Below are 22,350 nucleotides of genomic sequence, written 5' to 3'. Positions count from 1 at the left end.
AGTGCAGAGAACAGCTGAGATTATGGGTCACGTGGCCTGAGAGCGGCAGAGCATCAACACTTCCTGCTCTCAGAGTCCATCAAATACCCCCACTTCCTTATAACAAAACCAGCTCGAGGGAGTGTCTGTTTCTTACAACCAAAAGTTCCATCAGTAGAGAGAGAAAGAGAGAGAGGAGGGAAACAGAAAAGGTTTGGGAGGTTGAAGGGGAAAGTATTAAGAGTCGTGGATGTGAACCTCTGAATTATATCAACAAAATTAACAATAAAAATTAAATTTAAAAATGTTTAAAATCATGGAAAGGATGAGGAGACCATGATACCATGGACAAGAGTTGAAGAAGCAGAGGCTGGGGGCTGGGAAAGTGGCACACACAGAAGCATGGCTGGAGGACACAGCAGGGACCCTCACGAGGCAACGAGGGAGGAAAGAGATGGTGGCACCAGAAGGAAGCAGGACTGTGGCTAGAGCCAGGGAGATGGAAGGAGGAGGGTGGAGGATATGGTGGAAGAAAGGTCCCTGCAGGGCAGAGAGGAGGGAGACCTGCCCAGGCCCTTGCCTGGCACGGTCCTGGCTGGGTACAGTACCTGCTGCAGGCTGCTGCTCCAGACACAGTGTTGCCAGCCCCCATCCGCTCCCTTAGAGTCCAGGCAGGAGGTGCAATTGGGTAGGAGGTGACAAGGGGTGGGGCAGGGCAGTGGGGGTGATGATTCCACCGGCATGGGGGACACATTCAGCAGAGAGTGGCTGAAACAGGTCCAGTCATAGGTGGGCTGCACGGACAGGATGCGGCGGGTCTCCCCTGGAGGTGGGGCACAGGGATTAGAACCAGCTCAGCCCCTCCTCTCTCAGACCCAGGAGCTCAGGCCCAGCCCCTCCTCCCTCAGACCCAGGAATCAAGGCCCAGTCCCTCCTCCCTCAGACCCAGGAGTCCAGCCCCCCCAGCCCCTCCTCCCTCAGACCCAGGAATCAAGGCCCAGTCCCTCCTCCCTCAGACCCAGGAGTCCAGGCCCCCAGCCTTTCCTCCGTCAGACCCAGGAATCAAGGCCCAGTCCCTCCTCCCTCAGACTTAGGAGTACAGGCCCCTAGCCCCTCCTCCCTCAGACCCAGGAGTCCAGGCCCCAAGACTCCCCTCTCAGGAACTGGGCCCACTGCTCACCCGTCCTCTTGAACTGCCGCGTCCACATGCATTTGCCCTCCCGTGTGCACTGCTCGCAGTCGGCAGCCCCGCACGCAGCCTCGGAGCAGTTCCCTGCCCAGAAGACCTCTCGCTGGTTGATCCGACAGTCATTCTCAGAGGTGCAGGACCCATTGCGTCCAATACAAGCACCCTCGGGGCAGTTGGTACACCACTTACAGCGGGGAGCGGATGCCTGGTGAGGGAAGACAGGCTGGATGGGGCCCTTAGCACCCTTCCTGAGCCAGCTGAGAGCTCGGTGGTTCCTGAGACCCTGGGGTGGGTGGGACAGTTGACCAGAGTGGAGACCAGGACCTCCCTGCCCTACACCTGCCGCTTCTCATCCCCGCCTCCCCCACCACTCACCTCTCCATCTCCAGGTTGCAGGGTCCGAGGATGGCGGGCCAGGCACTCACTGCAGGTCCGGAGACGTCGACATTCTTCTGGGGAGCGAGGCATTGGGGAGCAGGGGGAGCCCCCACAGCCCAGTCTAAAGGGAATGAGGCCTGGCTCACTCACACCCATCCAGACCCCCTCCTTCTGCCTCCCAGACACTGTCCTGCAGGCCCCCAACCCTGCATCCCAAGCTGGACACAGTACAGGCCTCCTGAGCCTGGCTCTCCCCACCCCCACTTGGTAATAGATGGTCCCACATCCACCTGTCACCCAGACCAGAGATGCTGGACCACACCACAGGTCCTCCCGCCCATGCAGCCACCGAAGCCTTCTGCCTCCTGGATTTCTCTCTGACCATCCCCCCTTCCCCACTCCTGCAGCCCCTTGCCCAACCTGGTCCCCACCTGCAGCCTCTCGTTACTCTGCCCCTCACAACAGCTTCAGGGATCTCACTGCCTAGGTCCATCCCTAGGTCCATCCCTGTCCTGCTCAGGCCTTCTTCCATGGCTACCTGCCCCGCACAGTGGGGGTCCACAATCCCTTACCCCAAATCCCAAGAGGTACACATGTTTCAAACTGTTGTGGATTTTAGAAGAGCAGTGGGTGTGCCCACTGTTACACAACACCTCCAGTGGGGTCTGGGGGAAGGAGCACCCCGTAATCAAACCATAAACATTCTTGTAGTAACTGACAACACACCCATCAGGCGAATAAGGCTCACTATTAGCTTCACGTCAGTGAGGGTGACTGGGCAGCCAGGTGAGTCTGTGCTAAGCTTAGGAAAGCACTTTCAGTATCCAGGATGTCTGGATTCCCAGAACCGCAGCTGAGGGGTCTGCGGAGCTGGACGGAGCCAGTGTCTCTGCCAGGCACGGGAAGCCCTATCTGAGCTGACCCCCTCTGGCTTCCAGTCTCAGCCTCACTTCTAAATTGCTGATGATCTCCACTCTACCAGTTCTTTTAGGGCCCAGCTCAGACTCAGCTCCTCCAGCAAGCATTCTTGCATGAGACCCCAGTCCCAGGCAGGTGTCCCCACTCAGAGCTCCCCCGGCCACCCTGCCTGCGGTGATTAACCCCTTTCCTGAACCAGACAGTATACTCCTGAGGCCTCTGTCCTGGTGTGGCCTACCACAGGACCCCCTTCAGAGGGCTCCACTCCCCACTGCCTGCCATGGTCGCCATGGTTACCTGTGGGCCTGATCCCCGGACAAGCAGGCCCCATGGCACCAGGTGCAGGCCCCAGACTGGTTACAAGCTTCGGGTGAGGACAGCAGGCGGCAGGGGTCAGGGGGCAGGGTCAGTGCCAGCAGGCGGCCCAGGGCCACTCCCCCGAAACCCCGGAGATGTACAGGCGGCCCCCGACTGCTGCCACAGCATGGGCCACAGACTCCTCCACTGGGGGTCCCACAGAGGCTGGGCCTAAGGAAAGATGGGGTATTCAGACAAAGAGAGAGCAGGAGACTCCAGGAAGAGACCCACACCTTGATGCCAGTCAGAGAAGGATGCAGGGAGAGAGGAGAAACACAGGGTCAAAGGAGAGCAGAAACAAGGCCGAGTGTGGTGACTCACACCTCTGATCTCAACACTTTGGGAGGCTGAGGCGGGAGGACTGCTTGAGCCCAGGAGTTCAAGACCAGCCTGGACAACATAGAAAGAACCCGTCTCTATAAACAATAAAAAATTAGTGGGGCATGGTGGTATGCACCTGTGGCCCCAGTTACTTGGAAGGCTAAAGTGGAAGGATCACTTGAGCCCAGGAGGTTGAGGCTGCAGTGCACTGCACTCCAGCCTGGGCAACAGAACAAGACCATGTCTCAAAAAAAAAAAAAAGGAGAGAAACAGAGAGGAAACACATGAAGGAGAGACAGCAAGCAAAAAAAAAAAAAAAAAAAAAAAAAAAAAAAAAAAAAAGGGGGAAGAGCCACTGCGCCAGGGCCGCCAATGCATTTTTTTTTTTTTTTTTTTTTTTTTTTTGAGATGGAGTCTCGCTCTGTCGCCAGGCTGGAGGGCAGTGGTGCAATCTCAGCTCACTGCAAGCTCCGTCCCGGTTCACGCCATTCCTCCCTGCTCAGCCCTCCTGAAGTAGCCTGGGACTACAGCAACTGCCTACCACGCCCAGCTAATTTTTTGGTATTTTTAGTAGAGACGGGGTTCACCGTGTTAGCCAAGATGTTCGATCTCGCGACCTCGTGATCCACCAGCCTTCGGCCCTCCCGAAGTGGCTGGATTATTACAGGAGTGAAGCACCGTGCCCGGCCCCACCAATGCATTTTTAAGATGGTTAATTTTGACCGGGCACGTGGTTCACGCCTGTAATCCTAGCACTTTGGAAGGCCAAGGCGGGTGGATCACGAAGTCAGGAGATCAAGACCATCCTGGCCAACACGGTGAAACCCTGTCTCTACTAAAAACACAAAAAATTAGCCGGGCGTGGCGGCAGGTGCCTGTAGTCCCAGCTACTCAGGAGGCTGAGGCAGGAGAATGGCGTGAACCCAGGAGGCGGAGCTTGCAGTGAGCCAAGATCGCACCACTGCCCTCCAGCCTGGGCGACAGAGCAAGACTCCATCACAAAAAAAAAAAAAAAGATGGTTAATTTTATGTTATGTGACTTTCACCTCAATTTTTTTAAATCCTCAAAAACAAAACTGAGAGAGAGAGAGACATGAAGTAGTGGAAAAGACAGATTAAGAGAAAAAAGGAATTAAATCCCAGCACTTTGGGAGGCTGGGGCAGGTAGACTGCTTGGGCCCAGGAGTTCAAGAACAGCCTGGGCAACACAGCAAAAACTTGTCTCTACAAAAAAAAAAAAAAAAAATTATTCAGGCCTGGTGGCGTGCCTGTAGTCTCAGCTACTCGGGAGGCTGAGGAGGGAGGATTGCTTGCTTGAGCCTGGAAGACAGATACTACTGTGAGCCAAGATAGCATTACTGTACTCCAGCCTGGGCAACAGAGTGAGACCCTGCCTCTAACAAAAACAGAAAAAGAAACAAAGGATCAGAGAGAGAAGCAAAAAGAAAAGAAGACAGACTCAGAAGCACACTCACAATAGTCACTCACGGCCGGGCGCGGTGGCTCAAGCCTGTAATCCCAGCACTTTGGGAGGCCGAGACAGGCGGATCACGAGGTCAGGAGATCGAGACCATCCTGGCTAACCCAGTGAAACCCCGTCTCTACTAAAAAATACAAAAAACTAGCCAGGCGAGGTGGCGGGCGCCTGTAGTCCCAGCTACTCGGGAGGCTGAGGCAGGAGAATGGCGTAAACCCGGGAGGTGGAGCTTGCAGTGAGCTGAGATCACGCCACTGCACTCCAGCCTGGGCGACAGAGCGAGACTCCGTCTCAAAAAAAAAAAAAAAAAAAAAAAAAGTCACTCACAACATTGAAATAAAAGGCAAGTGACAGGCACGCTTCTAACCTATGAACAGCAAAGACTGGCAGGAAACACCCCCATGTCTAATAGTGGTTGTCTCTAGAGAGGGGGATTATAGGTATTTTTTTCCTTCCTATTTTACAAATTATATATAGTAACATTGTTACTTTTACAGTCAGAATAAAAAATAAACTTCTCTAAGAAAAAAAAAAGGAAGGAGGGCATCTCCTGGTATTTAGATAATACAGAAGGAAGGGAGCTCTACCAGTGGGTCTACAGGGGCCCAGTGACTCCTGAGGAGTGGGAGTCCCAGGACAGGTATGGGGCTCCTCCTGAATGTCCCTCAGCCTCCTGGGAGCCACAATGGGGACTTACGGGTGAGGTCGGGCAGAAGCCAGGTATTGCAGTTGACTTGGTAGAGCAGAACGTCGCTGCTGAACTCGTCAGGGTCCGAGCGCCCCCCAAGAACCACCATGGTGTCCCCTAACAGGGCTGAGGCATGGAAAAGCCGGGGACGGGGCTGTTGGGGAGACGGGGTGGGGGGGCGGGCAGGACAGCCTGTCAGAGCTGTCCTCTGCTCCCTCTCAGCCCTCCAGTCACCCCTGCACTTCTCTACCTGCCCCCCGCAGCCCACCCAATCCTAACTCTCATCAAATCTCACCTCCTTTAGGTAAGGTGAGATTTCCTCCAGGAAACCTCCTGTGCCGGCAAGAGCAGCCCACAGAACCATCTCCTTCCTGAGTTCCTGGAACCCCCATGACCCAGGCTGCTCACTAGGAACTTAGCCCAGACCCCTTGAGATGAGCCACCCACATTCCTCACACAGTCTCCCTAGAGACAGTGGGGGCATCCTGGGGGTGAGGCTCAAGTCTCATGCTTCTAGCCCCTTGCTCCCAAGACGAGCTTGGAAACATGTAGACTGAACCAGTGCAGACAGGGCTCCCTGCCCTCCCACACACATTCTCCTTGGCCTTGAAGGCTCAGTCCTGCTTTGTATGAGTGGAAAAACCCAGGACGAGGAAGGGGCCTGCCGGGGCCACACCAAGTCAGGACAGAGCTGGGCAGAGCTCATGCCTCTGACCTCCCGGCCTCGGGTTCTCTTCTCCAAATCAGGAATGGAAGCAGGGGAGATGTGGAGGTATCAGCTTAGTTAGGGAACACAGAAAGGAGGGGAAGCAGGAATCTGGGATGGAGCCAGTCCCTGGGGCACTGGGAAAGAGGGCCCCTCCCTCCTGCCCCATACACCCATGGGTCTGGGCCTCTTTTCTGACCTTTGCCCCCTGAGAAGGGGCCAGCAGGCTCCAGGTGCGGTCAGGACAGTGCAGGGAGTAGAGCTCGGGGGATGGGGCCGCCAGCTCCACATGGAATCGGAACCCCCCAAACACGTAGAGGGAGTCGGTGGCCTCATGGTAGACGGCGGAGTGACCGTAGAGACCTGGTGGGGGGCAGGGTGACAGGCTGGGGGAGGGGCTGACAACAGCACTGATCCCGCTGACCTCCTGGTCCCCCTGTTCAGTGACCACTGAGGCTGGAGGCCTGGGAGCCCCTCTCCACCCATCCCTCTCACTTGGGTTCGAACAGACAATCACTAGAGACTCTGGGAAAGAGAAGGGAGTCCTCAACTGGCAGGAAGTTCTACCAGGCTTTTGGGAGGGAGACAGGGCATCCAGAATGTCTAGGGTCAGTGATCAAAGAAAGGAGGTGAGATTGAGAAAGAAACCCTGAGGAGCAGGGAGCTCAGAGCCTAGGGGCGGGGGCTGGTGGCCACATGTGGCCAGGAGTGGGCAGTTAATTATGGAGTCTGGGAAGGACAGACAGAGAACATGAGCATTCAAGAGGGGGTCCTGAGAATCTGCGTGGCGGCAGGAAAGAGAGGGAAACAGGTGGCCACAGAACACAGGAGTGGACGGAGAGCCCACAGGAAGCCTGGATGCCCGGGAGGTCCATGGGAGCTGTCCCCTCCCGGTCCCCAGCCCCACCTGTGGGGGGTGTCCCGCTCTGGGCTCCTGACACCCAGGTGCCGGTCGCCAGCTGGTACTCAAGCAACTGCTGGTTGAAGCCATTTTCCGGGGAATAACCGCCCACCAGGAGCAGAGATAGGGCTCGGCGGGCAGTAAGGGTGTGACCAGCAACGGCTGGCAGCTCCACGGTCTGGGGGGCCTGAGGGATGGAGGGCCAAGGTCACTGATGGGGCTAGAGGTCAGGGGTCACCTTGTGGGTAGAAGCGATCCTCAGCCCCCCAGAGTCCTCCCTGAAGTACTAAGGAAGGAGTGACCCCCCAGGGGCCAGTCAGACCAGCCTGGGTCCTGGCAGGTGCACAGTGGGCCCCTTGGCATTTCCACCTGCCCAAGCCTGGTGTGGCTTTGGGAAGTGTGGCTTTGGGAAGCCCTTGCTCCCCTGGCCTCTCTCTGCTGCTGAGTGAAGCTGTGTCCCAGCCCAGGACTGGCTCGGGACAACAGTGTGCCCCAGGATGGCTGAGGAAATTCAAGTCCAGGGCTTCTGTTTCCTCTGGGGGTGAAGCTGGCAGGAGCTACCACAGCTGTCTCTGTCAGGGCCCAGCAGAAGGGCTGGGAAGTGGGCTGGGGAGAGTTGCTCACCTTCTCCTGCCGCCATTGCAGAGTGGTGAGGTTGAGGACCCAGAAATCACGGGTGACACCCCCAGCGGTGAGTCCCCCCAGCAGATACATGGCGCCACGGCCAGCGGGCACATATGCAGCTGCATGGAAGGAGCGGGGCGATGGGCCTGGGCCCCCGTCCTCAGCTCCCGCCAGCATCTGTGTCCACCGCCGCTCACTCACTGAGTACCTGGGGCCAGGGTGCAAAAAAGCAGCCTCATTATAGTCATCTCAGCATCCTTCAAGGTGACCCTGCCTGACAGATGTCCCTGCATCCCGTGGGGTGACCTTCCTCTGACAGTCCTCTCACCATTCCCTGGGGTAGCATCACCTAAAGAAGTACCCTGGTCACCAAGTGTCCCCGGGTGAGCCTCCTGTGACAACTGTCCCAGCATCCTTTGGGCTGTCCTTTACCTTAGAGGCTTTTCTGCACTCCTCTGAGGTGACTCTTAGCATCCCGAGGTGACCTTCTCTCATTTGCGAATCCCACCTGCCTAGGGCAGTCCTCACCTGTAGAGATTTCCCAGCAGCCCCTGGGGCAGGCCCAGGCCCCCAAACATCCACAAGGTGGCATCAGGTCCCTCCACCATGGTGTGGCCCAGGCGGTGCAGGAAGCGGCTGGCAGTGTCCTAGGGGTGGGTGGGGACGTCAGGGATCAGGCTAGGGTCAGGACAAAGTGCCAGGCCTGGGTGTAGGGTGTAGGGTGTAGGGGTGGTACCAGGAGTGGAGGTGGGAGAACGATCTGGGGGCAATCATCCCTAGACAGCGGGTACCCGCAACTCACGGCTGAGAGGCGGCTGTCCATGAGGGTCTCCCAGACCAGCTGCCCGCCATCCAACTTGGTGGCGCAGTCAGGGCCCCCGAAGCCTTCGGCACAGATGCACACACCCAGGCTCTGGGGGATGACAAGGGACTCAGGGGAGCCCTGATCACCAGCCCTGTCCCACCAGGCTTGACCTCTCCCACCTGTACCTGGTTACAAGTTCCTGCCCCAGTGTGGGCATTGCAGTTCTCAGGACATAGAGCCATCCGGCAGTGTGGGCCAGCCCAGCCTTGAGGACATCGGCAGAGCCCCGCACCTGCAGCACCGTCCTGGGGCACGCATTCCTGGGGGACTGGGCAGCTCCCAGGGCCCCCTGACCCACAGCGGGCAGAGCCCACCGAAGCATTGAAGCCCCAGGATGAGGAGCCATTGGCCTCCCAGTGCAGCACCAGCAGCCCTGTTGGGAGAGAGGCCAGAGGCTGGCAGCAAAGCCACGCTCCTGGCCCCATCCAACCCCAGATGCTGAGAAAACCCAGTGTGACTGGGCAGGGAAGGAAGGCACCATATTATTCATAATCATCACCAGGATGAACCAGTCTAAGCCCCTCCCTCGACCAACCCATCAAGATTGATCTTCAAGCCTAAATCTCTCACCAACTGATAGCTACCTCCTGAGCTGCTATCCAAGCCCAAGTCCCGTCTCACCTGGACACTGGTACCCATCCCCTACTGGTCCTCCTGGCTGCCTACACTCCCCACTCACGGTGGCCCAGTGATCCTCAAAACATGAATTGGGCCCTGTCCTCAGCAAGCTCCAAATCTTCTACAACTCCTACTGCCCTTACATAAGACTGGATCTCTTTAGAAAAGATAGTGATTTAGGGGCAGGTGGGACAGGAATTACTTGATATGTTACTATATATAAAATATGCCTCGCCGGGCGCGGTGGCTCAAGCCTGTAATCCCAGCACTTTGGGAGGCCGAGACGGGCGGATCACGAGGTCAGGAGATCGAGACCCTCCTAACGAACACGGTGAAACCCCATCTCTACTAAAAAATACAAAAAACTAGCCGGGCGAGGTGGCGGGCGCCTGTAGTCCCAGCTACTCTGGAGGCTGAGGCAGGAGAATGGCGTAAACCTGGGGAAGCAGAGGCTTGCCAGCTGAGCTGAGATCCGGCCACTGCACATCCAGCCTGCCGGCGCAGAAGCCAGACTCCATCTCAAAAAAAAAAAAAAAAAAAAAAAAAAAAAATACAAAAACTAGGCGGGCGACGGAGGCGGGCTTCCTGTAGTCGCGCGGCTACTCGCGCGAGCCTGAGGCAGGAGGAATTGGCGTAAACGTGGAGGTGGAGCTTGCAGTGAGCTGAGATCCGGGGCACTGCCCCCACTCCAGCTGTTGGCAGAGCCCAAGACTACCATCTCAAACATAATAAATAAAATAAAAAAATAAAATAATAAAATAAAATAAAATAAAATAAAATAAAAGCCTCAATAAAGTTATATATATAGGCCGGGCGCGGTGGCTTATGCCTGTAATCCCAGGACTTTGGGAGGCCAAGGTGGGCGAATCACTTGAGGTCAGGAGTTCAAGACCAGGCTGTCCAACATGCTGAAACCCCATCTCTACTAAAAATACAAAAAGTAGCCAGGCATGGTGGCATATGCCTGTAATCCCAGCTACTTGGGAGGCTGAGGCAGGAGAATCGCTGGAGCCCAGGAGGCAGAAGTTGCAGTGAGTTGAGATTGCGCTACTATACTCCAGACTAGCTGGAAAGAGTGAGTGGTGTGGGGTCCTCACACCAGCCACATTCTATGTGCCCCAGAGACATGTCTCATTCAGCCTTTCTCTCTGCAGACGTAGCTCAGCCAGCCCAATCCTATTTTCCTCTCAACTAAGGACAAGGAGGTCCAGAGACGGTGAGGGACTACATCACCCCACAAGCAGTGGCAGACCCGGGTCCTGTGCCCACTTCAGGTGATGAGTTCGGGGGCAAGGGATACATAGCCCAGGACTAAGAGGTCCCACTTCCCCTAGCCCCCGTACCAGACAGGGCCTGAACAGTGAGGGGTCTGTCCCGTCGCTGGCCGCAGAAGGCAGCTATGAGGCTGCGGTCCGACTGGACAACACCAGTGTCCAGGAAGCGTGGGAATCCATCAAAGGCCAGGACGTAGCTCAGCTAGAGGGGTGCAGAATCGAGGATTAGGAGACAATGAGGATGAGAACGAGGGCACCTGGAGTCTGGGAGAAGGAGAGGTTCAAGAGGGGAGGCAATCTGAGACTGGGAAATGGGCTGTTTGAACATCCAGGGGAGACTGTCAAACTATGGCAGGGAGGCAACGACTCCCCTTCATGTGTCCAAAGTAGATATGGCTCATCTATCAGGCACTTCTTGCATTAAGCCTCTTTCTCCACATGCAGCTCCTGGCAGTCAGTACCAGTCAATCAGAGTTGGTGCACAAGGTGTAACAATTTACCATTCCTGGTCTGGGAATGGGGAGATTGAGGATCTGGAGAACTGGAGATGGGAGTTGAGGAAATAGGAAGCTATCTGGGAAATGGGAGGGTCTGTCTGTGGGCCTAGGAACAAAGCGCTGGGGATCTGAGGAGGAGTTTGGGTTTTGAAGGATTAAAAAAACAAAAACAAACAAACAAGCAACACTGGGGTCAGGGTCTGGGGATGCAGGCTGGGTCAGGGGACATGGTTCTGGCTCATGGGCCTGAACCCTTGTTTTCTCAGTGCTCACCGTGCAGGGGGTGCTGCTGTCAGGGGAGAAGCTGAGGGTGAGTGGGGGACAGAGGGTTCCGGGAGCACAGGGCTGTAGCTCCTCAGTGGCTGAGACAACCCACACACAATAGGACAGGCCAGGCCCGGCTCTCCCAGCCCCGCCACCTGGAGGCAGCAGCCCCCCGACCCGGCGTGAGCCCAGTGCCACTGAGGACACATTGGTGAGGAGGGCGCGACCTCCACACTCCCGGAAGCAGGAACCACCGGCCCTGGGGAGATGGAGAAGAGCTAGTGTCAGACCAGTCCTGCCCCTCCCTACTGTATCCCCAAGCACACCCTACCTAGCCCTGGCTGGCCCACTGGCTCACCGGGGATCCCCATAATAGCCTGGGGAGCAGAGCTGGCAGTGGGCACCCTCGGTGTGGTCCTGGCAGAAGCAGAGCCCACTGAGGTTGTCGCAGTGGCCACGGCGTGGGTCCCCGTGCCCATTGCACTGGCAGGGCCGGCAGCCCCGAGAGCCCGTGGCGTTGCCGAAGCTGCCGGGCCGGCATCGTTCGCAGTGCTCTCCCCATGTCCAGTCTGTGGAGGCCCCAGCAGGTGGGACAGAGTCAAGTCAAGGGTGGAAACAGGCCCAGGCCTACCAGGTCAGCTAAACCCTGACCCCACCCAGCTGCTTCAAAGGTGAGAAACCAAGACCCAGATCAGGGTAAATAGCAAGTCCCAAGAGGGGGAAGTGAAGCCCAGCCAGAGTAATGGGTGGCACTGAAACCTGTTTGAGTCAGGAACAGCAATGGGGCAGGGGACCCAGAGCTGCATGAGGGGACACTGAGGCCTCCTCCAAGAAGAGCAAGCTGGAGCCCCAGGAAGGGAGGAGGCTCCCTGGGTCCAGGCTGGGGCTGGGACGAGGGCTGCTCACCCTGGCACTCGTCGCAGAAGCCAGGGCCCCGCTTGTGGCAGTGGCTGTGGAAGCTGCAGCCACAGTCCCGGGAGCAGCGGGGGGCTGGGGGACCCGGGGCAGGTGTGGGCGGGGGCAGGTCTGATGTCCAGCCCAGGTCACACACGCAGGTGAAGTCCGGGGAGCCGCTGCACACACCATGGCCACAGTCCTCCAAGCACCTGAGGGGCCGTGTTGGGGATGGGGAAAGCGCCAGGCAGGCCCAGAGCCCCTAAAGCACCTCATCACCTCCACCCACCTCATGACACCATCAAAGCCACTGGCTGTTTCCATGGTTTTGCGCTACGTGGGTGACCCTGTCTCCAAGGTAACTCCATGCATCACCATGCCTGTCTCTATAGCAACCACATAGCACCACTGTGAAAACCTCTTTCAACTACGTCTTCTGCCTCCATGGCAACGCTGAAGACTGGCCCACAGCCTATGGGTGCCCTGTTTCCATGGTAACCAGGGTTACACTGGGGACCCTGTCACTCTAACGAGGACCTAGTGTGCAAGGTAAACCCCTGGCTAACTGGGGATGCTGGTTCCACAGGAAGGGACCCAGTGCCATGATGGCTTCCTCCCTCCACCTCCATGTGCCCCAGCCTGCATCCCCAATAGCAACCCACTGCCTCACCAAAACGTGCGGTTGCAGTGTGAGATGCCATCACCCTGGAGCCCCCGCTGGCATGAACACCGTAGCTGAGGGCGGGCTTCAGGCAGGTCGCCCCCGCGGATGGCACCGGGCCAGGGCCAGGCGACACTCATCCAGCACCATCCACCGTCAGGACAGCGGCATAGCCCAGCGGCAGGGAGGGCCACGGGAAGCCCCAGGCCCTCCCCACCCACAGGGGAGCAGTTACCCCCACCGAGGGGCCCCGAGAAGTCTCCCTGTAGGCACCTGTGGGGTGAGAGAGTGAAGAAGCAGGGGACAACATAGAAACAGGAGCCATACATAGAAACAATGACAGGGAGAGAGGAGGCCAATCGCAAGGAGAGGGACGAAAATATAGATTTGGAAAGAAAGACAGAGAAACCAGGAGAAGTCGAAGACAAAAACAATTTTGGAAGACAGAAGAGAGACATAGACGGAGATGCAGTGAAAAGGAGAGCAGAGAGACAGAAACAGACAAGGACAAAGAAAACGAGTCGCAGAGACCCAGCAAAGGAGGAAAAATTGAGAAAAAAGAGCGGGAGGGTAAAATAAACAACAGAAAAAAAATACGGAAAAGGGAAGGTGGCCATGGGATGGGGTCAGGGCAAGAGGGCAGAGAAGCAAAGAGGCTATTAGAATGACCGGTCATGGAGGAAGGACACAGCCGGGCACCCTGCCCACCCACCCGCCTGGGCTCACCGTCCCAGTGTGGGGTTGTCCTCATTGCCACACCAGCCACACCCGTGGCTCTGCAGACACTCGTGGCAGGTCAGGAAGCCATCGCAGCTCCGGCACCGTGGCTCCGAGTGCACACTGCAGGATGGCAGGGGTGGGGGTCAGAGCCCCGGCCCCTTGCTGGTGGGGATCTTCCTCTGTTAACCCTGCCCCAGGGACCGTACCTGTCATCCCAGCCTCGACAGCCCCCGTGTGGGTACCGGGCCAGGTAGGCAGCAAACAGGAAGCAGGTGTGGGTAGACTGGCACCAGGCGCACTGGCTCGAGTTGGCCAGGCAGTCCTCACAGGTCAGTCGCCTGGGGCGGGGAGCGGGTGGCCAGGTCACTCCACAGCCAGCCCACATCCACGGGCACATCCACCCACCCACTCCCTGGACCCAGCCAGACTCACTGGTTGCAGAGTGGGGGACACTCCTCTGGACTCTTTATGGCACCCCGACCCCGGCCCCGCCGGCTGCATGCCGCGTCTCCTTTGCGGTTGGTGCTCTGATGCCACTCACAGAAGGGGTCCTGGGGGTCAGTTGGGCAGAGGAGTCAAAACCCCACTCAGCCATCTCCTTTGGGATCCCAGTGCCTATCCCAGTGCCCCACCCTGCAGACTGTCCCTGCAAGGCCATCTCCCTCCCCAGCTGCCTGCGTCTCTGGACCCCTCCCTTCAGCCACAGACACCCATAGTTCTGCCTGCTCAGCACCGACTCTCTCTTTTGGGCAACAGCGCCCCTTCTGTGTGGTCCGGGTGGGGCTGATTCAATCCTCAGGATCCAGAGGTGGGCAAGGGGCCACATTCCCTCCCCTCTACTCCAGTCATTGGCCCAGGAGCCTGCACAAGGCCCAACCAGAGCCACTGAAGTACAATCCTGGGACTTCTGTTGAGCTCCTGGATGGTGGTGGGGTGAGGGGAGAGAAACAGAAAGCCTCACTGTTTGAGACAGAACAAGGACTGAGAGCCTGGAGCCTTAACTCACAAGGAAACAAACCCTCCCAGGGAACAAGAGGAAGCAGGGTGTCGAGGGCTGCCTGACATCACTAGGAGCTGGCAGGCCTGAAGGCCTACTCCTGGGCTCCAGTGCCTGTGCTGAGAAACTCCCCGCTAGTAGAAAAGGATGGAGTTGCATTCTCTGGCCCCTGCAACAGGGAGAGTCCTGACTCCCAGGTGCCTCTCTCTCTAGCTCCATCTCACCCTCCCCACCAGGCTCTGCTGATGAATGACAAAAGCCCTTGCTGTTTCCCCCACGCCCCCCACCAGGGGTTCCCTTGGCTGCGTGTTGCCTGCTCTGGCTGCCTCCACCTTGTGACCTCCCCTGGTGGTCCCACAGGCACCTGGGTGCAGGCATGGCAGTCCCGATGCTCCTCGCAGAGTGGGCAGAGGGTAGGCACCAGCACCAGCAGGGACCCACCAGCCCTGTCATCCCCACAGTGGGCTCCACCCTGGCGCAGGTGGCAGCTGGCACTGGTCAGGCACCAGCCACAGCCCTGGTCTGCCAAGCAGCCCAGGCAGGAGGAATAGGAGGTGCAGGCCGACGAGCGGTAGGGCTCCAGGAAGAAGAAGGAGATCTCCTGAGGAAGGGGTCACAGGAGGGGCAGCAGTCAAGGTCTGGGGCAGGGGTCAGAGTCTGGGGCTAACTGAAAGTAAGGGTTTGGAACTCAGGTTGAGAACTCAGGCACATAGGAAGTCAGGATTTAGGAAATCAGTAGAGGTCTAGGGTCTGGAGGAATCTGGAGATTATTATAGGTCAAAGTATGGAGGGCAGAGGTCAGGGTCAGCAGGGTCAAGGGTGAGGAGTCAGAAGACGAGGGTCAAACTATGGGATCAGGTCAGGGTCTATGGGCAGAGGTCAGGGGCCACAGGGTTCAAGGGGAGGTTCAGAGTTCAGAGGCGAAGAGTTAAGTAGTCCGAGGCCAGAATCTAGGGATTTCAGAGTTTGCGACCTGGCATTCAGAAAGCCCAGGTGATCTGAAGCTGGGGCCTATGGCTAGGGTTGGAGGTGGGTCCTGGGTACTCACGCTGCCTCCTGGCACACCAGTCCGATCCCACAGCAGAGTGAGCTCACTGTGCCCAGGGCCTGCCGAGCCGTTCAGCTGGCCCCGGATCTCTACTGCATACTTGTGGTCCCGCCCAGGCAGGGGGAAGAGACGAGCAGACCCAGGGCGCTGCAGCTGCCGCGTCTCCTTCTCCTGATGAGCCACCCAGCGCCCCACCTCCTCCTGGGGTAGGGGTGAGTGACAGGCAGGGGCCTCAGAACCCTTCTCATTCCTTCCTCAGACCCCTGATACCTCCAAACCCACCCTGCACCCCACCCCCTCCTAAGAAGAGGGCCTCAGAGCTCCTTAGATCCTGAGAACCTCTGAGGTGAGACCCCCAGGGACCCTCCTCCTCCTCAGGGGCTTTTTTTTTTTTTTTGAGACAGGGTCTCATTCCATCACCCAGGCTGGAGTGCAGTGACACGATCATGGCTCACTGCAGCCTCAACTTCCCAGGTTCAAGTGATCCTCCCACCTCAGCCTCCCAAATAGCTGGGACTACAGGTGCATGCCACCATGGCCAGCTAATTTTTGTATTTTTTGGATAGATGATGTCTCACCATGTTTCCCAGGCTCGTCCCAAACTCCTGGGTTCAGGCAATCCACCTGCCCCTGCCTCCCAAAGGGCTGGGATTATAGATGTATACCTCCACACCCGGCCTTCAGGGGCCTTTCAGGTCTGACTCAGACCTTCCTCATCTCCTTCAAAGTTTCCCTCAAATTCTGCTCACAATTGAAAACCTCAGCACCCTCCCTCCTCTACTAAAGATCCATCCCCAGCCGGGCGCAGTGGCTCACGCCTATAATCCCAGCACTTTGGGAGGCTGAGGCAGGCAGATCATCTGAGGTCAGGAGTTCCAAACCAGCCTGGCCAACACAGTGAAACCCCATCTCTACTTAAAATGCAAAAAAATTAGCCGGGCGTGATGGTGCATGTCTGTAATCCCAGCTACTCAGGAGGCTGAGGCAGGAGAATTGCTTGAACCTGGGAGGGGGAGGTAGCAGTAAGTCGAGATCGCGCCATTGCACTCCAGCCTGGACAACACAGTGAGACTGTCTCACACACACAAAAAAAATCCATCTCCTGCCTCTGATTTCTCCCCAGTCCTCCCCCAGAACCTTCAAATCACCACAGATGCCCTGTACCACACCCCTAGCTCCCGTATTTACCATAAACACCCCCCTGAATGTCCCAGGCAGCCTCACCATGTTCTCTGTGTCAGGGCCCCGGGCCATCCGGGCCAGAACGTGTAGGCGCTGGGCCCGGGCCCACACAGCCACGTCCTCAGACCCTGGCCCACCTGGCCCTCCAGGCAGCATTGGGTAGATGAAGCCACGGTAGACCAGGGACACATCTGTTTCTGCGCTGGGTGTCAGGGTGATGGTCGTGCTGCGGACAATCGAGACCTGTGCCACCAGGGATGGGTGTATGCGTGAGTCCCTTTCTGGACTGCCCCCAAGTCTCCACACCCCTGAGGCCACATCAGAGCCAGAAAAGACTGGTCAACCCAACTTTCTTCCCCATTTTACCAAATGAGAAATTGAGGCCAAGGGACAGGGGTTAGGTGGCTTGTCAAAGGTCACTCTGGGAAAAGAGGCAAGACCTAAATTCAGACAATAGACAACAGGGTCCCAGAGCCCACCTTTACCCCTGGCCTCTCGCCATTTCCATCTCACATTAAAACTCCAGGACTGGACACTTTAGTGTCTTCTTATCCAACTCCTCACCTTTTCAGCTAAGCACTTCAAAGCCCAGATCTAATATTCAAAGTGACAGACAAAGTGTAAGATTTATTTTCCTGGTGTGTGATTTTGTAATAGCAGAACAGTGGAACAGTCCAAGTGTTCACCAGTGGGAGGCTATTTAAATAAACTACAAATGTAAATGGAATATCACACAACTGTTAAAAAAAAAAAAAAAAGAGTAGGCCGGGCGCGGTGGCTCAAGCCTGTAATCCCAGCACTTTGGGAGGCCGAGACGGGTGGATCACGAGGTCAGGAGTTCGAGACTATCCTGGCTAACACAGTGAAACCCCGTCTCTACTAAAAAATACAAAAAACGAGCCGGGCGTGGTGGCAGGCGCCTGTAGTCCCAGCTACTCGGGAGGCTGAGGCAGGAGAATGGCGTGAACCCAGGAGGCGGAGCTTGCAGTGAGCTGAGACCCGGCCACTGCACTCCAGCTTGGGCAACAGAGCGAGACTCCGTCTCAAAAAAAATAAAAATCAATAAAGAGGCCGGGCGTGGTGGCTCACGCCTGTAATCCCATCACTTTGAGAGGCTGAGGCGGGTGGATCACGAGGCAGGAGATCGAGACCATGCTGGCTAACATGGTGAAACCCCGTCTCTACTAAAAATACAAAAAATTAACTGGGTTTGGTGGCAGGTGCCTGTAGTCCCAGCTATCCAGCAGGCTGAGGCAGGAGAATCACTTGAACCCGGGAGCTGGAGGGTGCAGTGAGCCGAGATCATGCCACTGCACCTCCAGCCTGGGAGACAGAGAGAGACTCTGTCTCAAAAAAAATAAATAAATAAATAAATAAATAAATAAAGAGCTACTGTGGAAAACAGTTTGGACATTCCTCAATAAGATGAATATGGAATTACCATATAACCTAGCAATTCTGCTCCTAGGTATACAGCCACAAGCATTGAAAACAGATGTTCAAACAAAAATGTGTACGCAAGTGTACACAATGTGTACAGCAACATTATCCACAATAGCCAAAAGACAGAAACAGTCCAAACGTCCATCAGCTGACACGAACGGATAAACAAAATGTGGTACAGCTATACAATGGAATATTACTCAATCATAAAAAGGAACAGAGTTCCTTTCCGAATGAAGTTATGAAATGAATGAGCCTTGAAAACACTATGCTGAGTGAAAGAAGCCAGACACAAAAGGCCACACAGCATAGGCCTCCATGTACATGAAATGTCCAGAACTGGCAAATCCAGAGATGGAAAACAGATGAGTGGCTGCCAGGGACTCGGGGGAGAGTGGAATAGAAAGTGACTACTTAGTGAGTCCAGGGTTGTCCTCTGGGGTGATGAAAATGTTCTGTAACAAGCTAGTGGTGATGGTTGCACAATATTGTAAATGTGCTAAACGTCACTGATGAAAAATTTTATCTGTATTTTACCACAGTGCAAAAATTCTCCTTAAAATCTATAAAGAGGCCAGGCGCAGTGGCTCACGCCTGTAATCCCAGCACTTTGGGAGGCCAAGGCAGGCAGATCATTTAAGATCAAGAGCTCAAGACCAGCCTAACCAACATGGTGAAACTTCGTCTTCTACTAAACACAAAAATTAGCTGGGCACAGTGACGGGCGTCTGTAACCTCAGCTACTGAGGAGGCTGAAGCAGGAGAATCACTTGAACCCAGGAGGCAGAGGTTGCAGTGAGCTGAAACCGCGCCACTGCACTTCAGCCTGGGCGACAGAGCGAGACTCCCTCTAAAAATAAAAATAAAAATAAAGAATAAAGTCCATAAGGAAAATCAGACCCTTGAATGTAAAGACTTTTGGAGTAAACACAAGAGTGATAAAGATGCATTTGAGAAAAAACAAACCCTAGGATCAGGATCATCATCAACGCCCCACCCAAGGCCACGCCTCCTACCCACCTTGTCAGGCTGGGAGGTGTTGGGCGGCTGCTGGAAGGTGAGCAGGTGCAGGCCAGGCAGGAAGCTCTGGGTGACACAGGCCTCCAGGGACGTAACGAAGACAGGCGCAGGCCCCCACCAGCCCACCGTGCCTGAGATCTGCTCCCCTCGGCAGCGGGCCTGCTCTGAGAGGACAGTGGGTGTGGGCTGGTGGGTCAGTGTGGAGTGCTCCGGTCCCCTCCCCCCAGCCAGTTGCTGTGTACTTTCACCAGGCCGAGGGAGGCAGCTCTCATTGTGCACGCACCAGCCCAGGGTGCCGGGTCCCCGCGGAGGGGCTGTGGGGCTACTGAAGGCCAGGCAGGCCTGGCAGTCACCCAGGAGGCGGCCCAGGCCCAGGCAGCTGGCGGCTGGACACTGCGAAGAGGAGAGGGTAAAGGGCTCACTGTCCACTGGAGCTCAAGAGATCTGGGAAGGAAGGGCTGTGGATACAGGGTCCTGCGATGGAAAGGGCCAAAAAACTNCAGGCCCCCACCAGCCCACCGTGCCTGAGATCTGCTCCCCTCGGCAGCGGGCCTGCTCTGAGAGGACAGTGGGTGTGGGCTGGTGGGTCAGTGTGGAGTGCTCCGGTCCCCTCCCCCCAGCCCACTGCTGTGGACACTCACCAGGCCGAGGGAGGCAGCTCTCATTGTGCACGCACCAGCCCAGGGTGCCGGGTCCCCGCGGAGGGGCTGTGGGGCTACTGAAGGCCAGGCAGGCCTGGCAGTCACCCAGGAGGCGGCCCAGGCCCAGGCAGCTGGCGGCTGGACACTGCGAAGAGGAGAGGGTAAAGGGCTCACTGTCCACTGGAGCTCAAGAGATCTGGGAAGGAAGGGCTGTGGATACAGGGTCCTGCGATGGAAAGGGCCAAAAAACTGAAGAACACGGAGTTGAAAGACGACTTGGAATGTGGGAGATTCAGAGGACCGGGGATGCAGGGATGGGGTCACGGGTTCAAAAGGGTCAGGCTGGGTGGGACAGGCAAAGATTCAGGACTCCGCGGTCTGGAATCAGGAGGGAGGATCTTCGGCATGAAAACAAGTCTCCCAGTTGAGGGAAAGTCCTTGTCCAGCTGGTTAGGCAGAGGGAGACACTGAGGGCAGGTCTCTGTGCTAGGGAACAGAGGGTCTAGGGCAGTCACTTACAGCCCCCAAGGGGGTCCCAGGAGGGGGTGCAGCTTGGCAGGCTCCTTGGCACCAACTGCATTCCGGGTCCCGGGAGCACACGCTGTGGTCTGTGTACATGGAGCAGTAGTCCAAGTGGTACTGCAGGGAGACAAGGGGACGGAGGACAAGACTCTCAGACCTGGGCCGGACTCCCAAGTCCCCTCTTGCTTTAGCTATCCCAGAGGACCCTGAGTGCTCAGCATGTCCATCCATTTCTCCCCCAGGCCCAGGGACCTCTAGCTCCTCTTTCCTCTGCTCTGGGGATCTCCTTCCCTTCCCTCATAGCCCTAGGGATCCCCTTCCCTTCCCTCATAGCCCTAGGGATCCCCACTTCTTCTCCCAGGGATCCCCTCCTACCTTTCCCCTCACCTGTGGAAACCCTGCTACCTCCTCCCCCAGCCACCCTTTCCCTGTCACCCCAGTGCTCACGTCAGGGGCAGGTGCCTGGAACACAAAGGGGGGCACCTTGTACGCCACCAAGTCCCCACGGGGACGGCCGCTGTACCCCCCAGCCACCAACAGGACGCTGCCACCAAGCACCGCAGCCACATGTGAGTACCGACCACTGGGAGGTGCTGCTCGGCCTAAGGGAACAGAGACCCCAATGACATTATTAGACTCTCAGCCCCTCCACCACCTCCATGGCTCCCGATTCTCCTGGGCCACAGCCCAGCCTTCTATTCTGGTGGCTGCTTCAACCTCACCTACCCAAGGACACTCTCCCAGCCCACCTGGCCCTGAACAAGCTGAGCTCCCTCACCCCTACCCAAATCATCTTTCTGATCTTTAGGGTCAGAAAGACTTGGGTTCAAATCCCGGGTCTACCACTTACTTGGGTTCAAATTGTGGATCAACTACTGACTAGCTGTGTGACCCTGGACAGGAGACTGAACTCTGAGTCTTGGTTTCCTCCTCTATAAAAAAGAACCATCATCTCGTCCTCAAGGAGCTGGGAGGACGGAAGAATCTGCTGAGCCCCCAGCAGGCTGCCTCAGTCTCCTGTTTTTGTCTGTCTGCACCAGCCTCTCTTCTGATGATAGCGCCTGATTTTCCTCTGGAAAACCAACCTTTCCCTCTCCCAGTCCATGAGACTTAGGTGGAGTTGTCCCTGGTTCTGGCAGAAGTGAGGCCTTAGCCCAGGCCCATCAGTCTCAGTGACTGGCTCGGGGAGGAGTACAGGGCCTGATTCTCAATTCTTGGGGCAAAGACACTCTCTTCTCTCTGGGCATTTTACAGCAGTAGAAGGTAATCCATGAGCTGCCTGTGACCATCTACACAAGGCAAGAGACTGAAGTGAACCCAGCTGAAAAATGGAGTGAGAAATGGCCGATGCCATTTTGTGAGCACCTAGATCCAGCCCAGCCTGAAGACAGCCCCTATAGTTTTCACTCAAGTCAGCCAGGAAATTCTCCTTTTCGCTTAAGCCAGCTGGGTTGGGTTTCTGTCAGTTACAGCCAAGAATCCTGACTGACAGGTAAGTGGTCAGTGAATGGTGACTTCCCTACCCTCTTACCGACCTGCATGCACTGTAAACGTGTGGGACTTGGCCCAGGGAATCACAAACTGCGAAGCAGGAAGAGGCCTCCAGAAACATCACACTCCTGACTCCTGCCCAGTGAAAAGGACCAAGGGATAGGCAGACGAGACCTAGAATGAGGGCCTCAGACACCGGGTCTGGACTTTATTACTGATGGTCACACAGGGTTCCTCTAGGGCCTTTCCTCCTCCGCATCCCTTAAGTGGTAAGGTTCCTTCCTTACGCCTGCCCTCTCCTCTCTCTCCTTTTCAGGGAGGAGGAGTGAACAGATGGGACTCTGGGAAGCCCACATGTCCCCGAAGTGATATGTCCAACCTGTGGGTATAAGCATCTTCTGAAGAGAGGGCATGTGGCTTTCATCCGATTTCAAAGCAGCGTCTGATCTAATAAAAGTGAAACATTTCTCCATATCTCCTCCCTGGTGACCCCTCTGGCCCTGAGACAGGACCCTCACTGCTATAAGAAAGAGAATATGGCTGAGTGTAGTAGTTCACGTCTGTAATCCCAGCACTTTGGGAGGCTGGGTCTCATGAGGCTCGCTTGAGGCCAGGAGTTCAACACTAGCCTGGACAACACAGCAAGACCCTATCTCTAAAAAAAAAAAAAAAAAA

General features: G+C 56.4%; 1 protein-coding gene across 1 annotated transcript in view; it reads right to left on the bottom strand.

Annotated features, from left to right (window-relative positions):
* Positions 1-22,350, bottom strand: part of MEGF8 (multiple EGF like domains 8) — a 52,131-nt gene that overhangs the window by 13,943 nt on the left and 15,838 nt on the right. The window contains 31 exon segments of the mRNA XM_017849853.1: positions 588-802; positions 1,160-1,373; positions 1,544-1,667; positions 2,762-2,912; positions 2,915-2,992; positions 5,317-5,461; positions 5,603-5,686; positions 6,213-6,376; positions 6,921-7,101; positions 7,539-7,746; positions 8,067-8,185; positions 8,341-8,451; positions 8,529-8,776; positions 10,365-10,497; positions 11,066-11,315; positions 11,415-11,625; positions 11,963-12,162; positions 12,627-12,681; positions 12,684-12,711; positions 12,714-12,764; positions 12,767-12,884; positions 13,338-13,451; positions 13,538-13,669; positions 13,764-13,882; positions 14,693-14,929; positions 15,377-15,577; positions 16,601-16,801; positions 19,022-19,185; positions 19,663-19,807; positions 20,182-20,301; positions 20,632-20,786. Of these exon segments, the coding sequence (XP_017705342.1) occupies positions 588-802; positions 1,160-1,373; positions 1,544-1,667; positions 2,762-2,912; positions 2,915-2,992; positions 5,317-5,461; positions 5,603-5,686; positions 6,213-6,376; positions 6,921-7,101; positions 7,539-7,746; positions 8,067-8,185; positions 8,341-8,451; positions 8,529-8,776; positions 10,365-10,497; positions 11,066-11,315; positions 11,415-11,625; positions 11,963-12,162; positions 12,627-12,681; positions 12,684-12,711; positions 12,714-12,764; positions 12,767-12,884; positions 13,338-13,451; positions 13,538-13,669; positions 13,764-13,882; positions 14,693-14,929; positions 15,377-15,577; positions 16,601-16,801; positions 19,022-19,185; positions 19,663-19,807; positions 20,182-20,301; positions 20,632-20,786 (4,676 nt within the window).

Source organism: Rhinopithecus bieti, unplaced genomic scaffold (genome assembly GCF_001698545.2).
Source record: "Rhinopithecus bieti isolate Rb0 unplaced genomic scaffold, ASM169854v2 scaffold_33065, whole genome shotgun sequence".
Taxonomy (NCBI): domain Eukaryota; kingdom Metazoa; phylum Chordata; class Mammalia; order Primates; family Cercopithecidae; genus Rhinopithecus; species Rhinopithecus bieti.
The sequence above is the reverse complement of the archived record's forward strand: the minus strand, read 5'-3'. Positions and strand labels throughout refer to the sequence as shown.